The 23,032-nt window shown below is 33.9% G+C and overlaps 3 protein-coding genes across 3 annotated transcripts; 2 read left to right on the top strand and 1 right to left on the bottom strand.

Annotated features, from left to right (window-relative positions):
- The first annotated feature begins 1,148 nt into the window (after positions 1–1,148).
- Positions 1,149–3,638, top strand: LOC107178078 (protein SRC2 homolog). The gene is made up of 7 exons (XM_052432550.1): positions 1,149–1,191; positions 1,315–1,419; positions 1,528–1,654; positions 2,015–2,086; positions 2,567–2,606; positions 2,717–3,035; positions 3,272–3,638. The coding sequence occupies exons 1-7, from the start codon at positions 1,149–1,151 to the stop codon at positions 3,295–3,297; spliced, it is 732 nt and encodes a 243-aa protein (XP_052288510.1). The 3' UTR covers positions 3,298–3,638.
- Positions 3,639–7,063: 3,425 nt separating this feature from the next.
- LOC102613108 (cyclin-D3-1) lies at positions 7,064–9,074 on the top strand. The gene is made up of 4 exons (XM_006486960.4): positions 7,064–7,811; positions 7,907–8,108; positions 8,246–8,376; positions 8,497–9,074. Exons 1-4 carry the CDS (start codon positions 7,323–7,325, stop codon positions 8,800–8,802), a joined length of 1,128 nt encoding a protein of 375 aa, XP_006487023.2. The 5' UTR covers positions 7,064–7,322; the 3' UTR covers positions 8,803–9,074.
- A 9,335-nt stretch (positions 9,075–18,409) lies between these two features.
- Positions 18,410–21,955, bottom strand: LOC102612811 (DNA-directed RNA polymerases II, IV and V subunit 3). The gene is made up of 3 exons (XM_006486959.3): positions 21,401–21,955; positions 20,043–20,280; positions 18,410–18,958 (listed from the first exon to the last, which is right to left on the bottom strand). Exons 1-3 carry the CDS (start codon positions 21,847–21,849, stop codon positions 18,686–18,688), a joined length of 960 nt encoding a protein of 319 aa, XP_006487022.1. The 5' UTR covers positions 21,850–21,955; the 3' UTR covers positions 18,410–18,685.
- Between the last annotated feature and the right edge of the window lie 1,077 nt (positions 21,956–23,032).

Below are 23,032 nucleotides of genomic sequence, written 5' to 3'. Positions count from 1 at the left end.
CGAGACCTTCCATACATGTTTACATTATCTGTTTCAGCTGCACCTTTGCAATGTAACCACTGTATAGTCTTCAATATGTTTGGTAACTTTTCACTTGAAAAAATATACGACAGCGTATTATTGGTTTGCTAACCACCTGATGCGATGTCAGAAAGTCATGGAACCAGGTAAAATCTTTCGTGCATTGAGGACTTGAGGTATATATCACGTCAGTGTACTGACAACTCTGTAACAGGCGCCATATGTGTGCATGCAGTTCAAATGTACATGGGATTTTCTCCCAAATATAATAGCGCACTTCATACATTCAAATTTGGGATTTTCTCCCAAATACAATACACCTCATGTCGATTTTTTTTTATTTAAAATTTGAATGCATCTAAATATAAATATCTGAATAATATATTTATTTTTTGGGTTAATTCCATCATGCCTCCAAATGTTTGGATATTTTCCACTGTGCTTCTTAATGTTTTGACTTGTTATGCCATGCACCTAAATCCGTTAATTTGATCATTTGTTCCAACGGTCAAATGACAAATTCAGAAGTTCATACGCTAAATATTATTTGATGATAATAAATTAAATTTATTTGATAAGTTAATTGACGGGATTATTGTGCAATTATCTTTAATTAAGAGTTTTTTAAATGCAAATATCAATTATTGGATTAGCATTTTATGTCATTTAATTCTTTTTCAATTTGAGATAAGGGGCATTTCTAACATTTAACTAAATTTCAAACAACTTCATTAAAAATAACTGTTAAATTAACGAAAATGGTGTATTGTCGAAATATTTGGGTGTAAGTTGAAAAATGTCAAAATATTTAGGGAAGGGTGGAAATAACCGTTATATATTTTTTTTTCAGAGAGGATTACTGTCTTGTCAAATACAACGACGAGAAACAGAAGAAATGCGTACATACACATATATGAAATGATCAAAATCCGGAGAAAAAAGTTTGACTAATATAAATATAAGGAAGATTGTTGTCTACCTTGTAAGAACCAAACACGCAATTCTTAAATTAGAATCATCCGATTCTAATGGCTCATGTCATTTCCTATTTTAGGATTATAAAATTTTATTTTCCTATATAAATCATAACTTGAATGCATCACTATCGTTATCCATTTCATCCTCCCATGGAGGCAGCTAATGTTCAAGGGCAGCCTCTTGAGGTCACTGGTATGATGATATATTACCAAAAAAAAACAAAGGGATCAATTTTTCTTTTCTTTTATAATAATTGTGATGCATAAATAAATTGACCCATTTGATTATTTTTAATATATACTTTTTTATATGTAGTCATCGCATGCAAGGGATTGAAAGACACAGAATGGCTCTCAAAACAAGATCCCTACGTTTGTATTGAGTATGGTAGCACCAAATACCGTACCAGAACTTGTACAGGTGAGGGATTAAATGCTTCTGTAAATTTATAGTTCCAAAGTTGGATGTAGTGAGAAAGCTTATATTGATTCTATTTGTTTTTTTTTTTTTTTTCCTCCTTCGGTTTAGATGGTGGCAAGAACCCAACTTTTCAAGAAAAGTTTATGTTCCCTTTAATTCATGGGGTTAATGAGATGAATCTTGTTGTTTGGAATAGCAATACCATCACCGGAGACGATTTCATCGGCAGTGGAAAGTGATTAATTATCCTTTACTTCACTTCTGTTTTTATGTTATCATCTCTATAGAAATTCATAGATTTATAGTATAGTGCGTGAGTAAATTAAACATAACTCGTAGATTTATGTCTAATAAATTCGAAACTTATACTACATTTATAAATAATGTTTATAAGAGAGGCATTAAGTTCCCGAAATGGGGACTTTTCTTCTTCATGATAATTGATAAGGCTAGGTATGTTTTAGCGCCTGAACAAATTTGATGGTCTTTTCATTTTTTTGTTATTTGTCAAAATTTAGTTTGATAACCCTTTTGAATTTTTTTAAATTATTATTTTTAAAATGTTGATGTCCGCATTTTATTTTGCTTTGTGTAGGGTTCGATTGACTAAGGCTATTACACAAGGTTATGATGATAACCCTTGGCCACTTTGGACCCGATCGGGAAAGTAAGTAGAACTTACAATATATATATTATTTTCTTTTCGAGTATTGATATATACGTATACATATAAATTTGATTTTAGTGTCCTAATATAAATAATTTATCCTTCACATTTTGTTAATTAGTGCACTTAAAATTGATGTTTAGCTTTGAGTACATAGTTGATAGATACTTATTAGAATTCTCTTCTAGTCTTTCAAATTTATTGAAAAAAATTAGTTTCATTATAAATAAGATAAATAAAGCTTATTTAATTGTCAACATTAAAATTTAAAATTTAATATTAGCCAAATTAATTTCATTATAAATAAGATAAATAAAGCTGGTTTAATTGTCCATATCAAAATTTAAAATTTAATATTAGCCATTTATTTTACTAAGAGAGAATAGGGAAAAAAAAAACATTTTGAGAGAATCTTTATCCATAGATAAGACATGTGCCAATTCTAAAATATAATCTTTTTTTTTTTTTTAACCAATGCAGACATGCAGGAGAAGTGAATATCATACTGCGTTGTGCCAACGTATGGAACATTTTGGTTCTTTATCTATCTTCTTTCATCCTTGTATAACTTCTACATAGAGTACCAAATTTAACGGAAGCTATTTATTTTCTTATCATTATGTTTTAAAGAACACGGGAATGACTTCCCCGGCATACGAACACGGGCCGGCGGTGGCCTATCCGTCTTCTGACCCACCTCCCTATCATCCACCGGCCGGTTATGGTGGTTATCCGCCGCAGCCTCCGCCATCTGGGTACCCACAACCTTCAGCTTATGCTCCTCCTCCAGGTCCGCATCCTTATGGGGCACCACACCCTGCCCCTGGTCCATATCCTTATGGGGCACCACCAAATCAACATCCTTACGGGCCACCGCCCGGAGCACATCCATACGGGGCACCACCCGGTCCACCGTCTTATGGCTATGGGGCACCTCAACATGGGCATGGTAGTGATTATATTTTGCGTTATAATTAGTTTGCATTATTTTTTTTGCTTCTAGCTATTGTGTATATGTTGGTAACTGTTTCGTCTCTGTTTAATTTTGAAGGCACAAACAGCTTAAATAATTGGTAAACACTCACTTTTAATTAATTTCCATCTAATATATACAAACTACCTGACTAGTTTTGTGTAAAAAAAAAAAATGTAACAGGTGTTTGAATGATGTTAATTTTTTAACAGGGTGCCATCCGCAGCCACCAGCTTGATGAATAAGATGATCAAGATGAAGATGAAACTCTAATTCGGTACTTGTTATGGGCCGAAAGTAAAAGCATGCCAAGTTAATTAGCTGAGACGCTTTAAACTTGTATCAACAAAGCTGGAGGATTTTAATGGTTCATGAATTTTTTTTATTTTTTTTTTTCCTTCTCCTCGTGCAAAACTATTCGGATACAGAGGTATTGGGTAATTACTAATTACCACCGAAATAGAATGATCTTTTTATTCGTTGCCCTAACCAAATTTTTTTATAATACTTTATCGTTCAAAGTGGACCTGACTACGGCTTCCAAGACAGGCCTCACTTAGGCCCAACACAAAGCCTGAACCGATTTTTCTTTTTTTTTTTTTTGCATGAGAAAATTAAGACATATGTGATATGTGTATGTTAACAACACGATCATAACATAAATTTGATGAACATTTTAGGGGGGAAAAAAGAAAAACGAGGGTTGCATTCAGATTTTGCTATTGATTTTCTTTTTCTTTTTTCTACAATCTTACTTTTAGGTGGGAGCCATAATGGATTAAATGCTAGCTCCACTTACAATCTCTTCTTTTTTTCTTAGTGGTTGAGGCAAGTTTTTGTGCATGAGTCAAAAATGTCTAGTCAAGCTCGGCTGTGTTTATTACTTTATATACGAGTTATGATGGGCAATTCTTTTTCTTAAATTAGGTCAAACCCATGTGGAGGTATTATAATTGATGAAGTTGAAATCGATTCCTGTTACAGTGACTGATTGCAAATTGCAACTGCAGTTGCATTTTTTTTTTTGCATGAAAGTTGCTTCTGTTGAACGCAGATCGGCAAACAAAAGTTGGGTAGTTGGAGATGTCATTGATAGAGATATCGAAGTTGATTAGCATTAATGGAACATGATCATGAGATTAATCTAACAATCTGTTCTTACCCACCAGCATTAGAATTCTGGCAATAATCATGATCGCGTAACAATGATTGAACATTTGAACCAAGAAAATTGTACGGGGATGAAACATGCATCGAGTTAATTAGACTAGAGTTCCGACGGCACGAAGAAGCACTGGTTTCGAAAAGCACTGATCAATTAATTGAATTCATATGTTGAAATGGTGATCGATTTAAATCGCACAGTAATCTTTTGATCTCAAGAGTTATGTTATATATTGTATTATTGTCAACACTAGCTAGCGTTTCAAATATATATACATACATAAACCATGATATTGAACAAATAAGTCGTGATAAATAAAATTAAAATTTTAAACTCTCATCATTGATAAGAATTCACAGCATATGAAAGAAATGAGTTTACTTTAAATTTCTAATGATGTAAACGGTGGTCAATTCCATTGCCAGCTAGTGGTGCATCGAAGTCTCAAGTGTAAGTGGTTATAGGGTTGTTTGTGTGTGTGTTTTTTTTTTTTTTTGGTTTATAAGGTAAAAGGTAAACAATATTTTATTTTGATAAAATAATAAAAAATTGAAGTCCACCCTTGACTGTTACCCTCAATGTGTTAAAATTTTATAATTCTTATTTTGCTAATTTGTAATTTTTTGTGCAGCACAATCCCCACTAATCATGCATGTAGACCAGCTAGCCCAATGAAATAATATAGTCCAATGCATGTATGTTAGCAACAAAAATTACTCTCTTTGAAATTCATGAAGAAATCATCAAGTTTGTAATTAATAGAGTTAATCTCTGTGTATAATAGAGTTTCGGATTCGACCTCCGATGAATTTGTTTTAAGCTGGCTTTGCTAAAATCTCAAACTCAACGTTGAAAAATAAGTAAGAGATAAAGTTAAAGAGATTATCATTTATCTGTTAAATGAAGAAAACTAAATTAAAGCCAGTTAAGGAAGAAAATTGTAATTTGCCCTTATGGCCAAGTGGTGGACTGTTTGTGAAAGTAGCGGTTTAAGTATTTACGGACTCATTTCTCTTTTAATTAAACATAATGAGTGGAGTCAGTTGCAGTCTTCATAAGGGTAGACAATCTAGACAAATGTTTCGTAAAATTTAATATATGTAAAGTTGTAGTTTTAAGATGTAATTGTCTATTGAAATAGTGATTATAATCTAATAAGTAATTGTCTGTTGAAACAGCAACTGTAAGTAATTATAGTTTAATATGTAATATAATATCAGTAGGTTGATTGTATTATCAGTAAAAAAAATAAAAATAAATTTGTTTACCATATTATAAGATGAAAATGAAGGTTGACGATTGACTCGAGGGAGTTGAAAAATATTACAAATGAAATGCATGTAAAAAAATTATAAAAAAAAAAAAAAAAAAAAAAAAGCAAGCGAGGGAAAGGATAGGACAGCGTACGACTACGGCTTATTAGAGTTGGGTGCTGAGGCAGTCCTTGCCGCAGACAAAACGGCATCATTTCTTTGACTTTTTCGATTCCAGTAAACAAAAGACTCGAAGAGTCAGCTTCGTCTTTTCAATCCCTATCCCACCTTCAATCCACGTCAATTAACCACACGCTCCACGAATTATCGCTGTCTAAAGTCCGAACGCCCCGTTTTGGCGCGGAGTGTGTAGTGGGTGCGCGTCAAAAGCAACGTCGCGTGGACGATATCTGCCTTTTTTGCGTGTGTCTTGTTTTCTCTTACGGAGTGAGTGGATTGTCTTTTTGCCCGTTTTATCTCGTTGAGATCTTTATGGGTCCGGTTGGTAAATACCATAATTTAATTTATTAACCATAAAATTAATTATGCTTTCTATGGAATTTTTTTATTATTTATATGTATATATATGACATTCAAATTTCAAACCCGAACTTAGGATTTATCAAATATTTTTTTAATCAATTAATATATAGTTATTATCTACTTTTTTTAATTTCATTAAAATATAAGGACGTGGATCAGCCTCAATATAAAAGTTAGACTAATAAAGAAGTTGAACGATCACTTTCATATTAAAAGATTGAAATTGGAGAGTTCAAGTCTATGTAATTATAAATAACCTCCATCAAAATCTTAAAATCCATGCCAAGATAGATTGTATCTATTCTAACCCGTGCATAGCTTGAAAATATACACCAAATAATTGCATTAATATATGAAAGAATGAAATAACATTAATTTCCACCCTACACTTACATATATAATACAAGGGATGATATGAGTTCCCATATAGGGATTTGTACCCTCCCTTATTAGATGAGTTTGTAAAATCTCTTTGAATGAAAATAATAGGGGGTTTGAATATTTTCACATGAGTGGAGAGAAGATTTAGTTATCATTAGAGTTAAGAAAAATGATGTCATTCTAGAAATGGACGAAGAATTCGAGTGAATTGATTGTCTATCAACATAATTGAAGAAACCTTAATCGTTTGGCAACACAAAACATACAAATTTTTGTAAATAACTCATTTGAATTTATCGAAAGATTCTACATGTGACAAAATTTTATGACATATTATGAATGACGTTGAACTTGTGAATTAACTAAACGGTCCGGACATAAAATGAGCAACATCATCTATTAATTCAATAACAAAATAAATTCTTTGAAACCCAATGCGCTTGGGAAGGAAATTTCCAATTATCTCCGGCTACCTAATTTTTCTCCTCTTATTATTCTCTCACTGTATACAGCTTTGGTAAAATTTATTTTTATTTGAGGGTGGTTGTTTTCATGGGTCCGGCTTGGTGTGTGTGCCATTTACAATTTTCTGCCCGCCAACGGAGCACAACTCACCGAAAGCACAAAGATTTTTCTTTCTTTTCGAAACCCCCCACCAAATAATATATATATATATAAATAAATTACGCACAAACAAAAGTACCAGCGTGAATCCTCCTCACTCTGATAAAATCAATCGCCTCCTTTTTCTCTCTTCTCATTTCTCCTTCTCTTCTTCCAAAGCCCTGCACACTCACACAAAGAAAGAGAAAGAGAAATGAGAATATGAGCTTTTCTTTTGTGTAATGCGGCATTGAAACCCCCACCCAAAAAAAAAAAGAAAAAGAAATTATTTCTTCATTGAAGAAGAAGAACAAGAAGATGGCATTTGGAGATGAACAATACCCTTCTTCATTCTTGCTTGATGCACTCTATTGTGAAGAAGAAGAGTTAGAAGATGAGGTTATTGACCAAGAAGACGATGAATGTAGCCAAAACAAAAACCCAGCTTGTTTGTTTTCACTTCTTTTGTTAGAACAAGACTTGTTCTGGGAAGATGAAGAGCTCTTGTCTCTCTTCTCCAAAGAAGAGCAACAGCTTTTAAAGCAAGAAACACAAACCCATTATAAAGATTCCGATGTTCTTGTTGTTGCTAGGAGTGAGGCTGTTGAGTGGGTGCTCAAAGTTAATGCTCATTATGGGTTCTCTACTCTCACTGCAATACTGGCTATTAACTATCTGGATAGGTTCCTCCGTAGCTTCCATTTTCAAATAGATAAGCCTTGGATGATTCAGCTTTTGGCTGTCACTTGTCTCTCCCTGGCTGCTAAAGTTGAAGAAACCCAAGTGCCCCTTCTCTTAGACCTCCAAGTATGATAAAACAGAACCTTATCACGTCCATATTCTTGTACCTTTTACGCGTTCCGTTATTGATTCTAACACTCAAAATATGTTTTTGTTTTCAGGTTGAGGGGGCAAAATATGTTTTTGAGACCAAAGCCATACAAAGAATGGAGCTTTTGGTGCTCTCAACACTTGAATGGAAGATGCATCCAGTGACTCCAATTTCATTTCTTGACCACATCATAAGAAGGCTTGGATTGAAGACATCTCTTCACTGGGAGTTTCTCAAGAGATGTGAGCGTCTGCTTCTCACTTTGGTCTCTGGTAAGAAATATATTAATAAATAATAAAAAAGATACCCTTTTGTTTTGTTTCATTAGAGCTAGCTGGTAATCATTTTTTTCAAGTTTTTTTTGTTTTGTTTTGTTGATGATTTGTTTCTTTTGTTTTTTTCCTATTAGATTCAAGATCTGTAAGTTACCTTCCTTCAGTGTTGGCCACTGCCACAATGATGCACATAATAGACCAAGTTGAGCCTGTGAATCCCGTTGATTATCAAAACCAGCTTCTAGGTGTGCTTAAAATAAGCAAGGTAATTTGATTGCTTATATTATCTCAGATCTAATTAATTAAGTTCACCATTGTCATTAATACACAATTATTTGCACATGGACATGGCAATAATGTCACATTTTTAATTTTATTGTAACAGGAAAAAGTAAGTGACTGTTACAAGTTGATTCTTGAGCTGGCTAATGCAAAAACCAATGCCAATAGTAATCCTCACAAGCGCAAGTTTGAAGCAATCCCTGGAAGCCCTGGTGGCGTGATTGATGCTACTGTGTTTAGCTGTGATGAAAGCTCAAACGATTCATGGTCAGTGGCATCATCATCAGTCCTATCATCACCAGCGTCACCAGAGCCTCTCTTCAAAAAGAGCAGAGTCCAAGACCCACAAATGACTTTGCCAATGCCATCTCTCAATCTCAATAGGGTCATTGTGGGCAGTCCAAGTTGAATTAAACTCTTTTCTCATTCTTTGTCAAGGTCTCTTTTGATTCGAGTTAAATTGTCTTCAATCTCTACAAATATTTCCAATAAAGCCCCACTACCGGGCAAAACCAGAAGAGTTTGCGGAGATTGGTGGCATTTACAAGAAGACAGAGGGGGACAAAAGAATGTATGGAGGCATCTTTTTATTTACTTCTACAAGTATCATCTTTAAGAGCATAGACATATTTTATTATATAAAAAAAAATTATAATAAAAAAAATTTTGGTTTATTTATAATAGTAAGATATCTTATGAATGGATTGGTTCACTTCCCATTGGTCATTACCATAATGGTAGAGCTAGAATGAGCCGAAAATGCAAATTATTCATTAACCATTGATAAAATTAAATTTTGTAAGAGGCTTTTGTTTGCATGTGAAGGGAGAGAGAAACATTTTGTCGGCCAGTAGCTCTCTGGCTTTATGGGGTTTGGTATATGTTTTTGATTGGGGAAGAGAATAAGATGAAGAAGAGCTTTGACCTCGATGGTGGAGCCTATAGTTGCTACCCTAGCTTAGCTTCAGTTCCCTTTGTTGCGGGGCAGTGTATATTGTTGGTTGTAATTAAGTGATTATCTTAATATATTATATATTAACCTAAATCCCACCTAAACAGACACTATCTATTGCTCTTAGATTTTCCAACTTTCACCCGATTGGCCCTTTTCTTTTGGCCCTACTTTGAGATTTTCTATTTCACTCGCCCGACCAGGAGTGTGGACAAAAGCAACTGAATGCAGTCGCATGGATTTGTGTAGGGTAGGGCCGTAGGGCCATGTCTTATTCTTGACTTCTTCTTGCGGTCTTGGTTTTGAAAATTTGAAGGGTTTACCTGCTGATGGGGAAGTGAAAAGTTGTATAACTTATTAGTGTAATTGATTAGAACTCGAGGTTTTAAAAGAGGATTTAAACTTGGACGTGTTTATTTTTCCATCTTCTTATTCTTGAATACTCCATCATTAAATTGATGATTTAATACTGAATGTTGGGGAGAAGAGAATATCACCATCAATGTAATCGTCATTAGAAGAATGTAACTCAAAAATAAAAATAAGAAAGAGTGATTCTTGCCTTTATTTAGCAGTTTTTTTTTAATATATTATTCTAGTAAATCCCATAATTATGCTATTATTGTATGATATATCTCACCTTTATTAGCACATAATTCTTAATTATGATTCAATAAACCCCGAAACCATACTATCATTCATCCTATTGTGTCTAAATTGATGTGATCTGAAATCTTCAATCGCATGTAAGTATAAAAATCACTATCAATTAATGCCAAAAAAAATGTACATGAAAATTAATATATAGAGAGATTGTATTTACATTTGTACAATCTGCTTATCCAAATCCAATGGTTTGCTCCCATGCATCTTCTTCCTCTGCTTATCCAAATCAGATGCTTCGCTCCCATGCATCTTCTTCCATTGTAGCACACGCGCCTCCATTCCCTTGTACTCTCTAATTTTATAGCAGCAACAGCACCACGACACCCAAAAGAATTCTCAATTGCTTTATTACCCAAACTTTAACAATTGGAATGTTTCTACTAGCTTTATACATAATTAAATTGATCAAATATCTCCTTTCACGAAAACTAGTTGGATTAGACTAACTCTGATTAACAACCCTTTAATCTTTTTAATCTAAAGTAGGGAATGGTGATACCCATTTGCCTTTGCAATGTAAAGGTTTTAAGTACGTATGCTAATAGCTCACACTTTTCTTTTTTTTTACTAAAATCCTCAGTGAGATTTTTAATTATAATAGTAAAGCATGCCTCTCCTCTTTCGAAATTTTTTCCCCATTTTTGGGTATAGTATTTTTCATGCTTTTTTCACGTGTTGTACATATATATATTTCAAGTCGTTGAATCTTCAAAGTGCATGCTCTATTGCGACCTTTATTGGAGAAATAATTGCCCTTCAATAATGCCTGCTCAAAACAACTCCATTATTTTCCAATTTTTATACGCCCTTAGGGTTTTGACCAATGGAGGATGCAATTGTACTGTAAGTGCCAAAATATATAGCCATTTACATGACACCATGTGTTCAGAAAATCGTACAAAATACATATCAAAATAAATAACATTATTTTAAATTTGGACTATAATGAATTCAGCATGCGGTAATGTAAAGGATCACATGGTAACTTATATAAGGTTGGAAAAAGGTTGTTGTTCTAATTCAGAGAGAACAATAAGCGGTACATGATCATTAAAAAAATCACGTGTCAAAAGCTCAAATAGACAAAATTAGTTATGAATTTGGTTGCTAAAAATGAAACAAAAGTATAGACCGTGGAAATTTAGATTTAAAATTGAATTTCTTGTCAAGTCCGCAATTTTCGGTCTATAAAAAAAAGTCAAAATGATTAAGAAAGTATCTTTGGCTATTTTCTCACTTGCTAAGAGAAAAACCAATTCGAGATTTATCAAAAGTTCAAACAAACACTGATAAGTGCGTTGGAGTGCCTTCACCGATACGCTCTAGTCAGATTCATAAAGATCTATTTGTAAAATAAGAAGGAATCTCAATTACAAAGTGCAATAAGGTATAATTCAAACCTCTATATTCATTATTAATTGAATAAGCAAACACTTTTATCCTTCATGTGCATATTTGAGATTTATCTTGAATGCTTGATATATAGTTGCTCCATCAAGTGATTTTCAATTAGATTTATTTGAAATTTTAATTTTTTACTTTATTCGAAGTTTTATTTTAAGCAAATTTTATGTCTCAAATTCAAATTCCACTTCAATGTTTTTGAATAATTTTATTTGGATAACTGTCTGAGTTTGAATTATGAAGAAGTAGGGGTTAAAAAATTAATTGAACTTTATACACCTCCTACCTTTAAAAAGAAAAAAAAAATTATAGGCACACATTATTCCGCACTAAATCAAAGATTTGTTTAATAGGTAGAAGAGAGAAAAAATCTAAAATTACATTTTTTTTTGGGCAATCTATATAAAACAGTAAGTATCGAAAACACCAATTATAAGAAATGGGAAATAATCAAACAATAGAAAATTGCACTTAATTAGGAAAATGAGAAATTTGTAGTTGGCTTATGGTTGTAGTTTGATGGGCAATCACTCAATCTATAAAGCTAAACAAGAAAAAGTGGAATTTGAATTTGGGAGACAAAATCTTTGATATTGTGAGAGTTGTCTCAATCGGGTCCTCTATTTTATTTTTTTAATCTCTCTACTTACAGAGTTGGTAACCAGATGCATGCTTATAATGCTCATGATGAATGATTATGATTCATGAGAGAGAGGGAGAGGGAGATTTTGTAGTTGTTTTTCAAAGGGAAACAGCTTGCTCCCAAGGACCAAAAGGCCAAAAAGATTAAGGGAAAATAAATGAAGGGGTTTTAATTTTAGTCTGTCCCCACACCAATAATTGTAGAATAATATGATCACGGCTTGAGGGGTTGGCCTTTGCTTGTTGATCTAAAAAAACACTTTCTTTTGACCTGGTCTTTTCATTTTTTCCATTATTAAATTACAGGAATTTGGAACCCCCCCCCCCCCCCCCCCCCAAAAAAAAAAAAAAGGAAAAAAGTCTCTCTGTAATTTCTTCTGCTCTTTTTCTTGCTTCACAGCTGTAAAGTTTTAAAGACAAAAACAAAAGAAGAGAGGACCGAATGAGGTGGTGTGGTGGGGCTCCTTCTATACTCTCTATAGCCTGCCTGCAGCTAAGTGTTTGTTTTATTTTGAGAAAATGGTGACAACATTCATAGGACTCTCACTAGTTAAACATACAATGTTTACTTTTATGGTTTCTGCCATCTTTAGCGCTTGGGCAATGGGCATATGCAATCAATGGTTCTTTTTGACCGAAAATAAAAAAAAAAGAAGAGAAAAATCACCAAAAATGTTAATGTTATAATCCCAACTTTCAATAATGTTTCCACCTCATATAACATTTAACATGGGAAGCATTTGTTTCCGTTATAATTTGAGAAATTTGATGCTCAAAATGTTGCAAAATTGTGATATAAGCATGGGGGATGGCATTGTATGTTACTCGTATATAGCCACATAGGCATCTTTTTGTTTTTATAATGGAATTAAGTCCTCTAGTTTTCTTTTAATGAGTTCTGATTAAAGAAAAAGATTGGGTGGGTTCCTGCCGCTAGGTCCTATATTACGTAGGCTTCTGAATTTGACTTGAAAGATAAAGCTAAAAATCACACATACGAGTATATGACAGTAGCTAGAGATCTAAAGATGATGTAATTCACTTTGAATGAGCCAGATTTTGGTCAAGATCTGATCACATACCATGTGCATGGGATTACTAACCAATCTCAAACACCATTGCTGTTAATCACAAAGGATATATACAGGCTTCAAATTACACATCTAATGTTGCAACATGTGACTAGTATAATAATGTGTCAAGTTTCAAAAATCTAAGGAAAGTTAAAAACTATGAAGGTTGGCATTTCAAGTTTTGAATCTAATGATTTCTCTACCACCAACCAAGCTCAAACTCGTCTTCAAGGGTGTGGTCGGGTTGGTAATAGCATGAAGATTGTAGCAGCAGACCACCCGAGTTCGAGCCTTGGGAGAGGTAAGGGGAAAATAAAAATTATTTGGGTTTGGCCCACTCCCTTACCTTTAAAAAAAAAAAAAGAATCAAACTCAAATCCATTTGTTGTGAATCTCAAAGAATATTAATACAGGTTTCAAATCTAACATTTAAGGTTACAAGTTTATTTTCAGTTGTATCCTCTTATAAATTTAATGTGTTAGAATCTAAGTTTATCATAAAGACATAAACTAACAAACTTTCAAGATTAATGTTTCAGGTTTTTAATGTATTGATTTCGAATTTCGATAGATTAAAAGTCCAATGCGTCGAAGTTTGAAGTCTATTGTGTACCCATACAAAAACTTCAATATCTAGCCTCTCAGCACATGAGCAAAATGGTCAGCTTGACAGAAATCTCTCGTTTTACCTAGAGAGAAATTGTCAAAGGCTATACAGCCCACAAGGTAACTGAACAAGAACAAACATGCTATTAATTAAGGGTTTCAAAGTCTCGAGAAGTTGTCAAAATTTAAAAAAAAAAAACAAATATGGTCCCAGGAACCAGACCCGAGAGGGTTGGCTACTGAGACCTACGCAGAGTAAGCCACCAATGCCTCTGTGGCTGGCTGTGGCCGCCTGACCCCGGCCCCCAAGAAAATCAGAAAATTCAGGGTCCCCCAACTTCTGTCAACACTTGCCTCTTGGCTCTTGCATTTCATGTCTATTACGTGAATCATATAACTGTGTCCGTGCTGAGTCCTTTCATGCCCCTATTGTTAAAAGAGTAAATGTTTGATACAACTCGACGAGTATCCAATGTGTTACAGGTTTCAGAAATCATTCAAAGTAGTCACTGTCTCATGTAATGCCAATACCAAGAACCATATACTTTAGATATAGCCAGCCAGAGCCATGGCGTTCAAAGAATCAAACTAATAATAATGATAATGATAGGTATATTTTAGGTCACTGAATTGAAGATATGGTGATGTGTGGTCGAAATGGCTATCACGCTATTAAGTTTAGAGATGGCTCGCTATTGTTGTCCTTCAACTTAACTCCGGGAGCATTACAGCTAATGTGTGCCCATGTGTCGAACACAAACAGGCCTTCAACAATATTGAGGCTATCTATGCGGACTCTAAAAATAAAATTAGGTTGCTGTAGATAAGAACTGTTGAATTTGAAAAATATTTAAGGGATTTAGTAGAACTTGATTGTAAAATTAATGTTCAACGACCAAAAAGAGAAGGGGGAAAAAGAAAAAAAGAATTTGGTCAAGGGCGCCTAATTTTTCTTTCCTCAATAGTATTTGAACTAAAGCTCGTCCAATTTGTAGGATGGCATAATAAATTAACTGAAATCAAAGCTGAGGCTATTTCACCTAATCAATGCGTCGATCTCCTGGAAATTATGGAAGTTCATTAAAAATTTTTACTCAACAAATTCTCACAAGTGGGACCTCAATAAATAAACCTTCAATATGATTATACGAAACAATAATGGTAGCAGCAGAGCATTCGGTGGGTTACAGAGTTGGTCTTTAAAAGGGTTAACTGAAAGGGGTAGATGGGCATTTGTATCACCCAATTTTTGCTCTATTTAGCATTAATAATGTGGTAAATATTAAATGCTAAGGGCATGAATGGGTTTGGTTTTGAGGGCTCATCAAGACTCAAGGCGTCCCTTTACAATTCTCAGAAAGAAAAGGACAAAAGGAGTATTTGATGTTTTCCAGGGTCAGCTCGGGCTTGCCATGTCCCAAAACTGTGAAACTTGGCTGCAGACCTGCAAGCATGTCTGCTTCCGCAGACAAAGATTTGGGTATCTTTTTTCAGGATTGAGGGACAAGAGAGAGCGACCCATGCGCCTCACAATCACCTAATTCATTATCAAAGAAGTTTTTCAAACAATAATATCTTGAACTATGGCCTCTACGGAGCTCTTTTGTGAAATACAAAACCCATCTTTTTGCAAAACCTTATTCAAGATTAGACCCACTTAGCCACCCGTGTTAATGGCCCCCATGGTACAGACCTTTCCTGTCTTAGAAGCAATGAATTAGAGTCTCCAACTCATATGATACATATTCACACGTAATAGGTTCGTAATTATAATAGGAAAAATATCCATTGTACAATCGTTTTTTTTAACTTTTTAAAAAGTATATAATTTTTTTTTTTCTGAAATCCACTTAAAATTATATTTTGTTTCACTTTTCCACTTTCGTTTGGAATCCGTTAAGGAAACTAACGGAAACTTAAAATAATGACCATTTTACCTCCAAACAAAAATTACAATTTTACTCTAAAAAATACCAAAAATAATCAAATTTTAATAGTGAATATCATTATTGGTACGTTAATGAAGTACAAAAAAATCTTAACTACTAGAGATTATAATTCAATGAATAATAAAATTCTACTTATCTTAAATTCAATTGATGGTTTGCAAGATTAGGCTATTTTTAATACTATTGTTATAATATAGCATTCTAATTACATACATATTTAAAAAAAAACCATGCATTTGATGGTTGTGGAATTAATTTCTTTATTAACCAATGGGGAAAATAATTAGATTTAATTTGATTATTTTTGGTAATTTTTAGGGTGGAATTGAAATTTTCGTTTTGGGGGGTAAAATGGTCATTTTTTTGGGTTTCCGTTAGTTTTCTTAACGGATTCCAAACAGAAGTGGAAAAGTGAAACAAAATGTATCTTTAGGTGGATTCTAGCAAAAAAAAAAAAAGAATTGTGTATTTTTGAAAAAATTAAAAAAAATGGGTGGGCAGTGGATATTTTCTCATTATAATATCATAAGATTGTAATATAAACTCAAATAATAGATTTGATTACACGAATAATGAAACTAAGTAAAAAAATTTGACAAATAATAAGCATACGTGGATACATATTGCCCACGATGAAATAAACATTGCTCACGTGTTACAGTTCTGTAACGTCTCATAAATAATATTGAAACTATTGTTTAAACTAAATAGGGTAAAGTTAAATTGCTGTAGAATTTCAGCAAAGTTGCTAATTGAATCATTAGTGTAAGTAGATGACTGAAAGTAGGGGTGGCAATATGAGTCATGATTCGTTTATTCGATTCGATTCGATGCGAATTAAATGGATTTGGATTTGAAAAAATTGATTCGTTTAATAAATGAGTGAATTCGATTCGCTTCGCTAATTAAACGAATCGAATCCGGGTTCAAAGATATTGATTCGTTTATTCGTTTAAGATTAATTTAATAAACGAGTCATAAATGAATCAAATTCAAGTTGATTTGTTTAAAATTTGTTTAATTAAATTATTTTTTTGTCCTTAAATTTATTTGAATTTTTTTTTAAATTTGAAGTTTATTTATATTATTAAGGATTTGTAATTTAGTATTTGGATGACTGTATATTTAATTTTTGAACATGATTTGGTTATTTGTATTTTGTTGTAGGATATTAAATTTGTGGCTTTTTTATTTTATTTTGCTTAATTTTGTTTATTAATTATATTTTTCTAAACGAATTGTAAATGAATCTTAATTTGATTCGATTCGTTATGGATTCATAATAGGATAAACAAATAATTAACAAATCCGGATTCCTTTCGTTTATTAATTCTACTAAACGAATTAAACGAATCGAACCGAATATTCGTTTAATAAACGAATTGAATTCGAATCATGAGATTTCAATTTGTTTAATAAACGAATCAAATCTGAATCAGTAGAATTTTAATCCAATTCATTTACGAATTGATTTGAATTCAATTTGTTTATCCATTTTGCCACCCGTGACTGAGAGTCATAATTCTTTCACTTCTTTTTATAACATAAAATTCTTCTCAGTTTGCCATAGCCTCAATCTCTTTTGTCATAGTGTCTATAGCCTTCATCAATATGAGACCATCTATTTTTCCTATCTATTAATCTATCCAATAACTTCATGGTGGGATGAGATTGATTATTCATATTCTCTCAAGTGGTTCTGATTTTTGCCATGGCTTGCAGCAACAATTAATGTTGCTTGGACCACAATTTTTACCACAAAACTTGAAACCCGTGACTTGAATACATCGAGTACCCCATATGAAGATACCATAAAATCAAATTTCATGAGCCACAAGAGAACAGAAGACTGTGATTGAAATTACTGCCAAAATACCTGTGCAGTCGAAGGTAACTATGTCGTGTTGTATGAATGATTTGATGTGCTCCATGAAAGCCCTAATAATTGAACCATAAATAATTGCAGTAACAACGAAAGCAATTTCTAGAAGCATTGCAATTAATGGAAGCCAATTTTAGAAGAAACTAAATGAATCATTCATTTCGGGGGTCATAATTTCATGTGATTTAACAAACCATGTCACATAAATATGATGAGATTGCCCAAATATGAAAAGCCTTTGCGAAGCCAGGAAACTTCGTAAAGAATTCTAAATACAATCAAATCCAAGCTCCAAATGCAAGGTAAGAAATAAGGGGCAATATAATAATGTTGGTATTAGTATATATTCCAAAAGACGGATACGATTCTGCACAAACTTCTTTATATCAAGGCTAAAAAGAGTCTGCTATCAGCCATTTCGCCTGAGACACAGAAAAGTTGAGTCCACGAAACATCCCAATCTGTTACATAAACGAGAAAAAGTCGAAAACACATTTGCGCCTTTACAGCTGATTCTAACATTTATCATTAAATTATCATGCATCTGAATGAATTTGGCGTAAAGCAACAGGAGATGAGTTAAAAGAGTGGAAAATAACTTAAATGTCTTTGCCTAATAGCAGGCTTGGCTATTAGTCTAGTACCCCTACAATATCACGTGCACACTTTATATAATGTGGAATGTGAGGATAAATTGTAAGCATAAACTTTGTAAACTTAGGGTGATGTGGTAATATTTTCAAGGAGAACAGGCAGAGTTATATTAAAATATAATTCATTAGACCGAGATGCGATGATACCAAAATATATGCACAGCCTTAAACAGTATAAACAACAGGAACTACAAGAGCATATAATAGTTCCAAATTAATCGCCATCTATTGGCATAATCTAATACACTGCTTACATGCTCGGTAGGGAAGTTGGTAACCTTTGACGTGAAGTCCAAACAAGATAATAATGTTAACTGTCTTCTAAATGTCTAAGAACGATTGCAGAAAACAGATTCATCCATTATGATAGTTAAAACATTTGGTTAGTTATGGATTCATTTAATTTACTAGATCCTTCAACACACAAGTTCACCAAACTGACGAATCAGTCCTGTTACTGACGAATCATCCTCCTCGCATATGTGCTCCAAGTTCACCAAACTGATCATCAGCTTCTACTGTGTCCTCAGAGAGGCGAACTGCATCCAGCTTTTGCTTCAGGACTTCTATGGCATTCAGTACCAGCTGAGACGCTTTAATTGCACCAGTAGATTCAACAGTGAATATAAAACTATCTTCTTTGGCATAGATCTCCACGAGTCCTGGTTTTCCCATAGCCTCGGCTTTCTTTATCACTTCATCATCATAAGTGTATGCCTCAGCATCGACCACATAAACCTATTAAATAAACAAAATATCATATGACGTTAAAAGGCCATTTCTTTTAAGTGAAAAGGGCATCAAAAAAGAAATGATCTCATCAGAACTATTAACTACTGCTACTATTCTCTCTTCCCCTTCCTCCCTGTCTCCTTCACCCTCTCTTTGAAACACCCACAAATGTCTAACCCTGTAAATACCTCCACGAACCTTCTTCGTCTATTCTGGATTACTACATTAATATGCATCATACACCAGCATGGTGTGGATAACAATAAGAGAGAACTATGATTATTTCATTTTATACTATAGAACATAAAGAAAAGAAAACACTCAACACATTCAAAAAGCAGAGCTACAAGAAATTCACTTTGAGACTTCCAAACTTGAAATAACTTTTCCACCGAATTCCCAGACCAAGAACCATTGGAATATCAGATCGGCTACAAAAATGAGGTTTACATAAGAAAAGTCCAAGGATGAAGAACTGCTAAAAGTTACCAGGTAAATATTTCCATTTGAAAATCTTATTTTGGGATTTTAGAAAACTCAAGGAGACTGAAAGAAAATAGATTGACATTCTAATTCTATAGATAAGAATCCAGAAAAGTGCTGCTCTATGCCCCTTTGGTGACAACACTAATAGACTACAAGGTCACTAACGCATGTGTCTAAACCCTTCATACTCATCTGTGTAAAACCACTCAATACAATCTAAGAATCTTCCCAGATTTTGAATGTTCCTCCATTTTATTAACAGTAACTCTCAACTGAGCATCACAGTAGCAAATAACAGTTATTCATAAAATAGACCCAACTTAGTGTAAAGCTAGTTTGCACATGCATCCTCAACTCACTGTAAAATTGTAATTGACTTAAAATCTATGCGGAATGACAGGCACAATGCTAAATATTGCATCTCTCATAAAAAGTCCCTCTCAAACAATTACCTTATTTAGCACATAAGAACTGAACATTTTACAACAAAAGCAAGCATGTTTCTCAAGCAAGTGAAATGAATGAAAGAGCTACTAGCCTACTATATAAATACAATTGACTAGAAACTATATTTTTGTATATAATATATATTTTAAAAACGAACCTGTCCAGTATTAGGATCAATGTCAAACACTTTGGTAGGGCTACTTTCAACCCAGCTTTGTTTTTCCTCAAGTGAAAGAGATTCCATCAAATCTTCATTGATGTGGATCTCCGGTTCATACATGAATGTAACAGTTGCAGCAGGTGACCATTTTGCATGATCTTTGCCGATCCCCTTCCTGGCTATTGCTCTCAGCCTCAATTCTTGCCCACGACGCAACTTTACAATGATAATCCCCCTAAGCACCAAAGAATCCAACTCCAATTCAAACTATGTTACTTATAACATGAAGCATAACAAAAATATTATTTCTTTTTCATTCACAAACTAACATTCCTAGCAGAGGCAACAAAATGCGTTGCATTCTAAAGGGGGGAAAGGAAAATTTTAGAGAAAGAATGAAGGAATATAGGGAATAATATTATTATAAATTTAATGCCAACAAAATGTGAAATAGTTATCAAGATTTGAATGTGTTAACACTTTTTCCACACAGTGCACCAAAAACAAAATCCTAAAGCCCTAAACTAGTGGCAGTAGTATCTCAACAGGCAAAATAGAAAGTATAATGTCAATAACAAACTATTAGAGAAGGTTGGTATGAACAAAATGCCAATGCCCTATATTAGCAAGACCACAAACTAAACAAACATTCTCTAAGATACAAACAAGAATCTAGCACTTCAAATCTATATTATGCAGGCCAAATGAGAAAGCAAAGAACCAAAAACACCCAATGCAGTTGCAATGCAAAATCAAGCAATGGTGAACAGCTTTAAGATACTATGACACAGATATCAGCAATTCTATCCCCACTAACTATAACAAATGTGAACAAAGCAAAAATGCTTGCATGTCAAAACCCAAAAAAAGTTATAATCAATTAAAAAAAAGAACTGGCTGGGTATAGTTGTGTACTCTCCAACTCAATCACACAGTAAAAGGACCAGTTTTCAATCTCAAAGTAACAAACTCAGAAGAAAGGATCCTAAAGATAACATTTTAAACTATGAAAAACTTTAATCCATCCTCTGGATAAGCTGAAGGAAATTCAGGTCAATTTTAGATCTTGTAACCATATGAATTTTAAAATACTTCCAAGAACCTAGTAAGCCTCAGTAATACCACCCCCATTCTAATTTCATTTTTTTTCTTAATTGAAAAGCCCTAAAATAGTTCTAACAATAAGATGAAACCACCAAAAATATATAACAATTTTCAAGAATTCAAGTCACACGAGTAAATTCGATATCTTAGGGAAAGGTGTTAACAACATTACCAAATTATAAAAAAGAAAAATTTCTAGGTTTGAAAATATAAACTTTATAGTTAAAATTACTTTAAAAAAAAAAATTAACCTTTGCTGATCCGTGGAATCGTAGCCAGCAGGATCAACAAAATCGACGGGAACAACCGAATGATCGGAACTGTACAAATCCTTACTGGTGACATCCAAGGTCTGGTCGGAGTGACACTTGGCTCTCAAGTGGAACTCGACCGAGCAAAACTCGCACTGGCCGTCACCGTCACAGGCGTCGCAGTCACGTGAGAAGCGCATGCTCATGGCGCGTTCGCTGGTGAGGGGAATGAGGCCGAGGCGGTGAGCGATGAACTCGTCGTTGAGGACGGAGGAGTTGACCTCGATTTCGACGAGGTCGATGGCGATGGTGGGGACCTCAGCGATCATCACGCGCCGAAGCGCGTTGGCCATGGAGGCGTCGGTGTCCCGGAGCTCGAATTTGGCGTAGTCGTCTTTGAGCTCGCGGATTTTGACCTTCGGGAATCGCTGGTACGACGCGCCATCCATCGTCGTTCGCTCTCGTTGCTTAGCGAATGCCAAATAGCTATACCGAGGGAATACGGGTTTTTTGCTGATTGTGTGTAGTTCTTTAAACCCAAAATCAGGGTTTTTGTTGTGGAGTCAGTCAGAATAATAAACGGTGCGCTTGGGAGTAAGTCAAGACCATATTGAAAACGGTGTCGGTTTTCCTCATTTTATTTAGATTTTTTTTTAATTTATTAGGTGTTCGGCTACCCATATTAGTCTAATTAACCCGAACCGAAATCCATCTAAGATATGACTATATGATATGATTTATACCGTTGGATTGAGTTAAAAGTTCAAGATAAATCTTAATTAAATCCACTTTCAATTAGATACTCAAGAAAATAAGGTAAAGAATTTTTTTCAATTTCTATAATATACAATAGATTCAAGTTATAATAGAGTCTGCTTCTGGGGAAATTTACAAAAATAGCCAAAAAATTATGTATTTTTCAACTTTAACCCCTCAAACTTTTTTCTATCATAATTAGCCAAATACCCTATTTTTGGACTACATTACCTCATCATTTTCATCAAATTTACAAAGGCATGCCATTTTCCCTCTTCAATTCCAGCACCTCCACCACTTTTCTCTTTTCAACTTAACAAACTCCATCACTCAACAAACTCCATCACTCTCAATAAATTAGCAAATTTCATCAAACAAACATTACATAATTGAAGATATAATTATCAATTGGAGAGCTTCTTAAGGTTAGTTTATACTCTTACCATAACCTAAACTTTTAATCTATTGATTTTATCATTTGAGTTCGAAATTGAAGTGAGTTTTTATTGCAAATGTTGTTATTTTTCATTAACAAAACAATGTGACTTGTTAAAGTAGTTAGTTTGAGTTGAGAAATGAAAATCAATCATTGAAACTCCTGAAAAATCGAGTAAAACAGAAGCCCAGAACAAGTGAGACAAGCACCTGTCTCACATAAATCTACTGGTTTTATGTGAGACATGTGCCTGTCCCACTTGCCTGTCTCACCAAAATATGTGCGACAGGCAAGTGGGACAGGCATGTGAGACAAGCGCCTGTCTCACTTGTTACCACTGGTTTTATGTGAGACAGGCAAGTGGGACAGGCGCCTGTCTCACTTGTTACCACTGGTTTTATGTGAGACAAGCAAGTGGGACAGGTGTCTGTCTCACATAA

The sequence above is a fragment of the Citrus sinensis genome, chromosome 8 (assembly GCF_022201045.2).
Source record: "Citrus sinensis cultivar Valencia sweet orange chromosome 8, DVS_A1.0, whole genome shotgun sequence".
NCBI lineage: Eukaryota > Viridiplantae > Streptophyta > Magnoliopsida > Sapindales > Rutaceae > Citrus > Citrus sinensis.
This window is presented reverse-complemented; position numbering and strand designations above follow the sequence as displayed.

Bases quoted from the DNA above. Each gene is read 5' to 3' on its own strand.
- LOC107178078 (XM_052432550.1), top strand. From the start codon at position 1,149: ATGGAGGCAGCTAATGTTCAAGGGCAGCCTCTTGAGGTCACTG. The intron at 1,655-2,014 runs GTGATTAATTAT...TGCTTTGTGTAG, and splicing joins GATTTCATCGGCAGTGGAAA to GGTTCGATTGACTAAGGCTA. The intron at 2,087-2,566 runs GTAAGTAGAACT...TAACCAATGCAG, and splicing joins CTTTGGACCCGATCGGGAAA to ACATGCAGGAGAAGTGAATA.
- LOC102612811 (XM_006486959.3), bottom strand. From the start codon at position 21,849: ATGGATGGCGCGTCGTACCAGCGATTCCCGAAGGTCAAAATCCGCGAG. The intron at 20,281-21,400 runs GTTAATTTTTTT...TTTGGTGCTTAG, and splicing joins GATTCCACGGATCAGCAAAG to GGGGATTATCATTGTAAAGT. The intron at 18,959-20,042 runs GTTCGTTTTTAA...TTTATTTAATAG, and splicing joins TTGATCCTAATACTGGACAG to GTTTATGTGGTCGATGCTGA.
- LOC102613108 (XM_006486960.4), top strand. From the start codon at position 7,323: ATGGCATTTGGAGATGAACAATACCCTTCTTCATTCTTGCTTGATGCA. The intron at 7,812-7,906 runs GTATGATAAAAC...TTTTGTTTTCAG, and splicing joins CCCTTCTCTTAGACCTCCAA to GTTGAGGGGGCAAAATATGT. The intron at 8,377-8,496 runs GTAATTTGATTG...TTATTGTAACAG, and splicing joins GTGTGCTTAAAATAAGCAAG to GAAAAAGTAAGTGACTGTTA.